We start from the raw sequence: 11454 nt of genomic DNA, 5'->3' as shown, positions 1-11454 counted from the left end.
CTTGTACTAAAGAGGTCAATGAAGGCTGCATCTAAACCCTCCAGTCTGGTTATGTCTCTCCAAAGCTACACAGAATCATCTCAAGGCAGCGAGCTTACAATGGAAAGCACCTCACTGGAGAAGAGTGCTTGACCTTGGAATTCTGTTAGGTGTTTCAGGTTTTTCCGCTCTATCAATCTATCTATAGCCAGATGCCATAATCCTGTAAGGGGTGGCCGTTTGTCTTCGAGTTAGTTATTTTACAGGGAGGGGCACTAACCCTCCGCCAACCCACTTGCTGACACGTAAGGAACACATATGGGTTGGTTATATGGTTACCACCCAGTGTTGTAAATGGTTTCCTGGTTCACAGGAAACCATTTGACTTGCCACTCAATGTAAAGCCACCTGAAAAGGAGAGAGGCATAATAAAAAGTGACAGGAAAGATGGGAGAAATAGGAAGAGAGAAGGACAGACACAGAGAAAGAATGATAAAGGTGAAGGAAGAAGTAAGCAGCACTACATCAAGTGAGTGGATGATGGTGAGAAATAGGAAGAGAGGAGGGCAGGCACAGAAAATGAATGATAAATGTGAAGGAAGAAGAAGGCAGCACTACATCACATGAGTGGATGATGGCGGCTATCAATCCTTTTTTTTAATGATTTTATTGGCTTGGGGGAGAGTATACGATCCAGAGGAATTACATACGGCCATTCTTTACCCCTTCAGCACAACACATGTCCCCAAAATTAAATAAAATGGTCCACAGATGGCAAGAATAAACGGAAAAATGACCGGATGGGATCAAAGTGCTTAATATGGGATCTGATTCTGGTGGTACTGCAGCCGGTCATACGCCTTGGTCCTCCAGCTGAGATGGGAGTGTTGGATGATATTCGTCATGTACTCGGCCGCCTCTCGCTCAGTGGACTGGGGTGTGAAGCGGGACCTCAGCTGTCGAATGGTCTGGCCTCGGAAGCAGGGAAGACCAGTGTCCAACATCAGCGAGACCAGCGACACTATGGCCTCGCGGTATGGTCTGGGAGGGGTAAGCATCAGCATCAGCATCACCAGTGGCATTGTCATCATCAGCATCACCAGCATCATGATCATCACTGCCATCATCACCATCAGCAGCAGCAGCAACAGCATCATCATCAACACTGCCATCATCACCATCACCATCATCATCATCATCATCATCAGCAGCAGCAGCATGACCACCACTGCCACTATCACCATCATTACCTATCATCATCATCATCACCAACAGCATCACCACAACCACCACCAGCAACATCATCAATATCACTGTTACTGTCACCATCACTGTCATTATCATCATCATCATCATCATCATTACCACCATTACCATTATCATCATCATCAATAGAGGGAGAACTAATCTATTTTTATCTATTGCCAGATGCCTCAATCTTGTAAGGGGTGGCCACAAACAAATTGCCTCCATGTCACCCTGTCCCCTGCCATTTCACTGCGCTGCTCCCAGCTCACACCCCCCTCTCTCATATACCTCTCCACTCCATCCTTCCATCTCATCCTTGGCCTCCCCCTCCCTCTTCCCCCCCCTCCATCTCACTCGCATATACTCTCCTCATTAGTCTCTCATTCTCCATCCTCTCCACATGGCCAAACTAATCAACATGCAAATAGAATGGGCCACACATTCATCCACCCACCATTCAAGCCCCTGGAATCCTGACACCCCCATAGAGACCATGCATAACAAATACAGAGAGTGTATGCTTACCTGACGGCCAGATAACCCTTAATGCAGAGGTCGACAAACCACCTGAAGGGCGCTGCTTCCATCTTGCCCCCCATCACCATCACCATCTCCTCCGTCAGTTTAATGTCCGGCTCAAACCCCAAGTTGCCGCCAGGGGAACTCTCAAACATAAACCCAAAGTCTGAAAGTGTAGTTGTCTATCAGGATACACTTACACAAGGTCGTAAGTGCATCTGAAGTGTTCATAAGTCTGTAAGTGTAGTTGTCTATCAGGATACACTTACACAAGGTCATAAGTGTATCTGAAGTGTCCCAAAGTCTGAAAGTGTAATTATCTATAAGGATACACTTACACACAGCCATAAGTGCATCTGATGTGTTTTGTCTATATATTATTTAACACGAGACAAACACTTGGACAATAATGAGTGATTTTTAACTGGTAACTGTGACTGACTCAGGCTTCCCCCTTCCCACCAACCCTGTGCCCTCCCCTTCACCCACTCCTCTCCCTCCCTCCCTCCTTCCCCTTCCCCCCGACCCCCTCCTTCCTCTCCTCCTCTCCTCTTCTTCCCCTCCTCCCCTCCTTCCCCTCTCCCTCCCTCCCTCCTTCCCATCCCCCTCACCCATCTCCTTCCCCTCTCCCTCCCTCCCTACTTCCCCTTCCCCCTGACCCCCTCCTTCCTCTCCCTCCTTCCCCTCCTTCTCCTCTCCCCTCACCCCCTCCTTCCCCTCTCCCTCTCCCTTCCTTTCCCTCTCCCTCCCCATATCTGCCCTCATCTTCTCTGCCCTCAAAATTCTTCTTTTCCTACATGATTCACTCTCTTTATAGTTGTTGGAAGTACTCATCACACCACCTCATTCACATACCCTCCCCATCCCCCCATCTCATCCTTGGTCTCCCCCTTTCTCTCTCCCTTCTTCCTCCTCACTCACCTTTGTAAACAATCTTTCCTTCTCTGTTCTCCCCACACATACACACACCATTATGTACCATGTGTCCATCCATCCACACACACACACACACACACACACACACACACTCACCTATGTGTATTATGTGTCCATCGGTGTCCAGCATAATATTTCCGTTGTGTCTGTCCTTAATCTGCAACAGGAAGCCAACCAGGGAGTACGCCGCCATAGACTTCACAAAGTTGCTCCGTGCCTGCTGGAATTTGTGTGAGTTTTCGTCGCCGTACAGATCCAGGAAGTACTGATACATGCCAGTGTCTGTACTGCGTCCCAGCTGGTCCCGGGACTTGGCGTTGGGCACACACTCTATCACACCACACTAGAAAGAGAAATAAAGGTGGATTACAGTACACATATTAGGCTACAGTGGATACAAAAAAAATACATATGGTACATACTCTATACATAGAACACATTATATATGGTACTTACTCTATTACACTACACTCTACACAAAATACAGTACAGCAGTAATTCATAACTCCACAAATTCACAGTCAGTCCTTATCAAAGTGGAGAGCCAGAGGTAATTTATCCAATGCTTAATAGTGAAAGAGTCAGTGATATTATTGTAAATGAGTGTTTCCCTTATGAAATGGATGTATTATTTAGTACAGGAGGATTGTGGTACTTTCAGTAAATTTATGTGGCATTTAATAATACACACACACACACACACAAAATCAAATACTCACCAAATGCACAAATAAATCCTCTCACACACACACACACACACACACACAAAATCACAAATACTCATCAAACACATGAACAAATCTTCACACACACCCACACCCACACTAACCCCTGGTGACGTCGCAACAACGCAGTACGGGAAGAGGAAGAGATCAAGGCCGACTGTCTGGAAGATGTTTTTGAAGATGGATATGACCTGCAGCGCCAGCATGTCTTGTCGCACGTCATCACCAACCTGCAAACGTACAATTCTCTTAATTCTTATTTTTTTTATATAGAAAAAGAGAGGATGGAGAAACAAATCAAATAAAAATCTATCTGTATATCTATCTATAGCCAAATGCCTTAATCCTATAAGGGGTGGCCATAAACAAACTGCCTCCATGTTGCCCTGTCTGCTGCCATTTTTGCTGTCCTCCCCCCTACTCACACCCCTCTCTCTCATATATCTCTCCACTCCATCCCTCCATCTTATCCTTGGTCCCATAAATTCTCTCTACAGTATCTATCTATCTATAGCCAGATGCCTTAATCCCACAAGGGGTGGCCACAAACAAATCACCTCCATATCACCCTGTCCCCTGCCATTTTTGCTGCCCTCCCCCCAGTTCACACCCCCCTCCTTCTCATATACCTCTCCATTCCATCTCTCCACCTCATCTTCTGTCTCCCCTTCCCTCTCCCCCCCCTCTCCACTTCACTGACATAAACTCTCCACACTAGTCTCTCACTCTCCATCCTCTCCACTCCATCCCTCCATCTCAACTCTGATCTCATAATATAAAGCAATATAATTTAACCTCTTTACTATCATATCTATCTATCACACTTTCTATCTATCTACCTCCTGAAGGGATGGCCACAAACAAATCATCTCCTGGTCATCCCATTTTCTGCACACTGCACTCTCTCCAACTCAAATGATCCTCAATCATAAGCCCCTCCACCCCATCCCTCCACCAGCCTCCTCTCCCCCTTTCCCCCTCCATCTCACTTACATATATGGTACTCTCCTAGTCAAGCTCTCTTTTGTTTGTATTTTTGCATTTGACTTTGGTATCTAGTGATGATTTTCTTAAACTTATAAAAGATCACTTGCACTGAGGGGGCTACTTTACAGAGAGAGGCTAAGTTAATTTAAAACTGTATTTCTTATGTTAAACAGCAATAATCTAATCAAGTGGTTGTCTACACACACACACACACACACACACACAAGCATCCGCTGCAACTGTCGTGAAGTAATTAGCTGGTTCTGTCACCTCGTTTAGCTTCCAGTGCATAGAAAACAACAGCTGTACCCTGGCCTACGTCAATACAGGGATTCATAGTGATAAAATATGGCATTATTTTTTAGCTGATATTATGGAGAGTGAGAGACTGATGAGGAGAGTGTATGTGAGTGATGTGGAGGAAGGGAGAGTGAGAGGAAGGCCAAGGATGAGATGCAGGAATGGAGTGGAGAGGTCTATGGGAGAGGGGTGTGTGAGTTGGGGGTAGGGCAGTGAAATGGTGGGGGACATGGTGACATGGAGGCGATCTGTTTATGGTCACTTGTTATAGGATTGAGAAGTCTGGTAACAGACAGATATAGATAGATAGATAAACAGATAGATAGAGAGATAGGCTGATAGATAATGTCAACAGTTGGGATAGGTTATGGCACAGTTACCTTAAATATCGCAGCCTGCCACACCAAGGGTCCGATGTCTGAATTAACGTCCTGGCCGCTGCTGACTGCCATCCCCTGCTTCTCCAGTTCCATGATGCCACACTTGCGTACTTGGAACCTTGCTAGGTAGGGAGCTTTGGCGGCACTGAGGACACAGATCAACCTCTTTAAATACACAACATTTACAACACTTGATTTACAACACACACACACACACACACACACAGTCAATACCACACAGCCAGTCTTTGTTACAGGTCAGGTATGCATTTCAAAACATCACAAGTTTTTCTATATAACTGGTAATATAAATAGGTCTTTATATATCTATGGAAGTTTATCAATTTTTCTTTAATTTACTATGGACATAAACAAATAAATACAAAAAAAGGCAACTTATAATGAGGATTGTCTATATTGTGCTTATATGACTGTCCACACACACAAGTCTACAGTCATTTGTGTGTTGCAAGATAGCCTTTACACTTGTCACTCTCACGTGTGTTAGTGTCAGTGATGCAACAACTGTAGGGCTGGAGGACAGGTAGCAAGTGAAATGCAAGAAAGAGAAATTACTATAGTCACGGCACACGACTCTTAGGTTGTCATTATCATACCCTGGCAACCTACCAAGCAAAAGTGCGTCCGATTTCGTATCATATTATACAAGAATTATATTATTGTGCAAGAATACATTATACACGAATATTATTATACACGAATCACTTGCGTCTCATGTTATACATGAAATCGGACGCACTTTTGAATGGTAGGTTGTCAGGGTACGATAATAACAAGCTCAGAGTCGTGCGCTGCGACTATGTCACTTTAGGTGAGTTGCATTTTTATTTTTTACTTTGTTGGGTGGGTGATCCTTGGCCAAAAACATTTCCCCACTGAACCCATGTTATATCTACCTATCTATCTATAGTCAGATGCCATAGTCCTGTAAGGGATGGCCACTTGTGTTAGATGTTTTACAGGAGGGGCACTAACCCTCTGCCTGCCCCACTTATTGACACGAAGGGAACACGTATGGCTTGGTTATACGGTTACCACCCAGTACTGTGGTTTCCTGGCTAACTGACTCAATGCAAGATAAACTGTTATACAAAGGATTTGTTAAACTTCCTCACTGTAAATCATGTGCATTGCTGAATATTTAACCTCAATTCCAAAGGACTCTCCAAAGATTTATCTATCTATCTGTAGCCCAACGTCCTAATCCCACAAAGGGTGGCCACAGACAAAACGCCTCCAAGTCGCTCTGTCACCCACCATTTGACTGCCCTCCCCCTGCCTCACTCCCCCCTCCCTCATATACCTCTCAACTCCATCCCTCCACCTCATCCTCGGTCTCCCCCTCCCTCCACTTCACCTACATATACCCTCTTAGTCAGTTTTTCATTCTCCATTCTCCAAATTTGAATACAGTATAATAAATTGGGGATAGCAAAAATGACCTATATACCATGTGAGTGAAGGGGGCTAGAGATTCGGAGAGTGCTTACCTCTGCATGGGCGTCCCACTCTTCCGATCAATGTCTATGATGACCGCCTCAGGGTTGGACGGCAGGTAGCACCCAGGCTGAACGAATATTTCTTGTAACGCTTCAAGGCACGCTTTCTTTCTCTCCACTCCTGTCAGTATAACAGATTACGTAATGATATCGTTATACTTCCACTATGATTATGATGATGATGATGATGATGATGATGATGATGGTTGATGATAATGGTGATGATGATGATGATGACAATGATGATGGTAATGATCAGTGGTCGGCAGCGCAAACGAAGAAGGACCTTGCGCAAGCGCAAAGCGCAATTCACAGTTCACTACATTGCGCAAGCGCAAATGCGCAATCTGACAAATATTTAGCTTGTGCAATGTCGCAAAGTGGCAACACAAATCATTTGCATATATTTGTGGGAATTACTGTAAAATATATATTGGTATAATTAAATAACTTACTAAAGTAGCAACCTGCCCACCACCCGCTGTGACTGAGGTACAGTAGGTCATTGTCCGGGAAAAACTGTCTTTATTTACCAAGGCATTGGTGATTACTGTATCATCAACTCTCTCTCCGACAGGAGGGAGGGAATGGAGAATAAGAGAGAGAGAGAGGAGGGAAGGAATGGAGAATAAGAGAGAGAAGAGGGACGAAGTTTATGCCTTATCTCCTCACTCAAAGGGACGCTTCTTGCCATTCCCGTTTTTATTCTCTCTCTCTCTCTCTCTCTCTCTCTCTCTCTCTCTCAGAATAATGCTCTTTATCTCTCTCCCTCTCTTGTCTTGCCAAGACAGTTTATTTAATAATTCAGTATACAGTAGATATACAATAGCATATGTAATTCGTTACAAAAAATAAAAAATCATGAAAACAGAGTATATAAATCAAATATCCACAGCCTAATAAATTATTAGGCTGTGGATATTTGATTTAAATAATATGTTTTAATGGTTTATGTAAGGAATTGCATATGCTAATCTTAATAAATAATGTATATTTATTATTATTTACTAATAATAATAATTTAAAAAATATTAAAAATACATTATCTGTTGAAGCATATTAATGCTACTACCCCCTTCCCTCCCGCCTCCCCCCACCAAGCACCAACCCACCCTCGCGGCCCGCCCCAGCCTCCCCCATCCCTTGTCCAGCCATGCGAGAAGCTCCCACCACGTGTCCCCTGGATTGCGCAGTGCACAATCCACAGGGCAGGTGCGCAAGGCAGGTGCACAAGCGCAAATTTAGTTGTGCAAGCGCAACTAAGTTTGCGCTTGCGTACCTGCCTTTTCATGTGCGCAAGCGCAAAATTGCGCATGGTCTCGTGCGGTGTGCAAGGTGCAAACGATATCACCGGAGCGCAAGGGTGCGCAATTGCGCTTTGTGCAAGTGTTTGTGCACCTGCCCAGCTCTGGTAATGATGATGATAATGATGATAGAGGAGGAGGAGGAGAAGAAGAAGAAGAAGAAGAAGAAGAAGATGATGATGATGATGATGATGATGATGATGATGACAATGATGATGATGATACTGGTGATGATGATGTGATGATGATGATACTGGTGATGATGATGTGATGATGATGATGGTGATGATGATGATGATGATGATGATGATGATGGTGATGATGGTGATGGTAATGATGATGATAATGATGGCAGCAGCGGCAGCAATGACGACGATGATGCCACTACTACCACTAGCACCAATGCTACCACTCCTACAACTAGTAAGAACATGAACAATAACAACAATACAGTAATAATAATATAAACATTTGTATTATTTATAAAGACTCCAATATGCTTGCATGTGTCAGCCTTGGTCACCTAATAACAGCTCTCTATACTGCTTGATCTCTGGCAGCCTCCCTAATCAGTCTCTTATCCCTAATAATAAAACTAAAATAACAACAACACTATTAATGCCACTACTATACTACTAATACGCTGGTCTTCTGTTTCTCAAAAGCACCAGGTTTTCCAAAGTAATTTACAAGTGCTCCAACCCACACTTACAACACTTACAATCACTGTGACATCACCTACACCACACATATCATCAGAACAGGAGGCAGTAATCTATCTATCTATTGCCAGACGCCATAATCCCGTAAGGGGTGGCCATTTGATTTTGAGTTATTTGTTTTATGGGGAGGGGCACTAACCCTCCACCAACCCACTTGTTGACACATAGGGAGTGGCAGTAATCAACCCCTGTAATCATCCATCACAACACCTCTCACCACATCATAACTTTGCTATTTTCTGAGGCTTTTATTAAACTTACTAGACAGCTTTTGAGTCTGAGGGGATTGATTTAGCATTAATTAACCCCTTCACTACTAAATATCCTTCATATTGTATTGTTTATAAAGGCTTCACTGTGCTTGTATGCGTCAGTGTTAGTCACCTAATGGCGGCTCTCCACACAGCTCAATCTACGGCAGCCTCCCTATTCAGTCCCTTATCCCTGAAGTTACACTCTATGACCACATTCCAGGTCATAGCACATCAAGTGAGTTGATGATGGGCAGAACCACTTGCCACCCCCCATTAAGAGTCATTCATTCATTCATCAACATCCAATCCTACATTGCCCCACGAGAAGCGTAGGAGTCCAGGGCTAGGCAAGTTGGTCCCGACATTTAAGATGAGAGTGACCAGCCTCACTCATCCCTGAATGGCATTACATGAGCAATAAACCCCAACCACCCCTTGGATATAAACTTTCACTGGCTCAATCCAATTGGAGCGCCATAATTACCCACTAAACCACCAGGTGCAAAAATTAATTATCCAAATACAAGAAGACACTGTCATGGCTACAGGATATTAAGTCAGTACCGTCAAAGACGAGGGAGAGTGGCCATGTGCAGTTTGCCACAAAGGCGTGGGAAGTAATTCCATCTTGTGCGGTGTGTGTGATAAATGGGTGCATAAGAGATGTAGTGGTATCAGAGGTAGACTGCGAGATAATGCTGATTTTATGTGTACGGCGTGCCGGGGTGAGCAGGTGGAGATTGTCAGACGTGAAAGGACTGAACTTGCTGGTGAATCTCTTGAGTCTGTGGAAGAGTTTTGTTATTTGGGAGACATGTTGTGTGCTGGAGGTGGGGCTGGAGCTAGCTCTGTGGCCAGGGTGAGAAGTGGTTGGAAGAAGTTCAAGGAGCTCTTGCCTCTCCTGACATTGAGAGGGCTCTCCCTACGTGCTAAGGGGTCTTTGTATGCAGCATGTGTTAGGAGTGTAATGCTGTATGGTAGTGAGACCTGGGCAGTGAAGGAGGAAGATATTCACCGGCTCAGATGTACAGAAATGACAATGATTAGGTGTATGTGCAGTGCATCCCTGCGTCCAAGGCCTGGAGGGGCTCGGTTTACAATGGAAGAGTTATGAGAGGTAGGATGGGACTGGAGTGTATTGGTGTTGTGATGAGGAGAGGTAGATTGAGATGGTTTGGACATGTGGAGAGGATGGGGGATGATAATTGGGTGCAGATAGTTAGAAGTGTTAATACTGGGGTGGGGTTATGAGGGGTAGACCGAGAAAGACATGGGATGAGGTCATTAAGTGTGACCTTAGGGTTAAGGGACTGAACAGGGAGGCTGCAATGGATCGTGCAGCGTGGAGAGCCGCCATTAGGTGACCAAGGCCGACACATGCAAGCATGTTGGAGCCTTTAAAAACGAAAAAACGAAAACCCACACAAACCTACCTTTAGGATAAGGCTTGATGATGGCGGAAATATTGGTGACTTTGCCGAAGAAATCAAACTCTCTCTCATAGAACTGTTTGGCTGAACCCGACAAATTGGCAACCATGGTCTTCTCCAGGTTCTCAATCACCTCATACAAGTCCGCTGAAAAAAAGGTAAATCAATAAATAGATACAGCATAATATGAAACCATGATATTTAAAAGATGAGTAAAACACACCATCATTACTGCCATATGTTCACTGTTCATATTTGGGATCTGAAGAAAATTTAAAACTACCAAAATACAGTGAAAACCCTCTCAGTATGTGTTTCTGATGGTTTAATTTTTCTGCTATTGGATCTGGCGTGTGGAGGTGGGGCTTAGACCCTGCTGGGGGGATGGAGGCCAGGAGTGGGAGGGGTGGAGGTGGGTTGTTTGAGAAAGACAGACTGACAAGTGAGGATGTGAAGAAGCATTGTGGTGTGGATGTGGATGTGATAGGAAGTGTTAGGAGAAACACACTGAGGTGGTCTGGCAATGTGGAGAGGATGAAGAGTGAGAGACTGATGAGGAGGGTGTATGTGAGTGAGGTGGAGGGGGGAAGAGGGAGGGGGAGGCCAAGGATGAGATGGAGGGATAGAGTGGAGAGGTATATGAGAGAGGGGGTGTGAGCTGGGAGCAGGGCAATGAAATAGCAAGGGACAGGGTGAAATGGAGGCGATCTGTTTGTGGCCACCCCTTACAGGATTAAGGCATCTGGCAATAGATAAAGATAGGATACATTCATGTGAAACTACAGAATGTGGTGATTGTTTTTGGTATATCAGATAGAACAGGATGCTGGGGGCTTGAATGATGAGTGAATGGAAGTGTGGCCCATTGGACTGGGCAAGCTTGGGCTGTCTGGACACTGCTACTCCTCACCCTGCCCTCGGGTGGGAAAGGAGGTCCGAATGATGATGATGATGATGATGATGATGACTGGTCCAAGTTTGGTAAGATCCTTGTGTCTGTGGCCAGCATGAATACAGTGCGGCAAATCATGCCCATGTGGCCAGACTTGTAAGATGTAGGCCTATTCATCAGGAATTTGGGTTAGTTTAAAAGACTGCTATGACAACTGGGTACATTATTGGAGGAGGGCTGTTCTACACTCTCACAGCC

The 11454-nt window shown here is 44.7% G+C and overlaps 1 protein-coding gene across 1 annotated transcript in view; it reads right to left on the bottom strand.

Moving 5' to 3' along the window:
• Positions 1-698: 698 nt before the first annotated feature.
• The window catches only part of Pi4KIIIalpha (phosphatidylinositol 4-kinase III alpha), a 79083-nt gene continuing 68327 nt past the window's right edge, over positions 699-11454 (bottom strand). Inside the window, exons 31-37 of the mRNA XM_080280065.1 lie at positions 10308-10451; positions 6586-6715; positions 5075-5219; positions 3512-3637; positions 2779-3025; positions 1753-1912; positions 699-1020 (exon numbers count right to left, since the gene is read on the bottom strand). Coding sequence (XP_080136191.1) covers positions 795-1020; positions 1753-1912; positions 2779-3025; positions 3512-3637; positions 5075-5219; positions 6586-6715; positions 10308-10451 — 1178 coding nt within the window. The 3' untranslated portion in view covers positions 699-794. The remainder of the gene's footprint in view (positions 1021-1752; positions 1913-2778; positions 3026-3511; positions 3638-5074; positions 5220-6585; positions 6716-10307; positions 10452-11454) is intronic.

Source organism: Coenobita brevimanus, chromosome 83 (assembly GCF_032717465.1).
Source record: "Coenobita brevimanus isolate Jiangsu-jjx chromosome 83, ASM3271746v2, whole genome shotgun sequence".
Lineage (NCBI taxonomy): Eukaryota > Metazoa > Arthropoda > Malacostraca > Decapoda > Coenobitidae > Coenobita > Coenobita brevimanus.
Note: the sequence above shows the minus strand (reverse complement) of the source record. Positions and strands in the feature narration are given on the sequence as shown.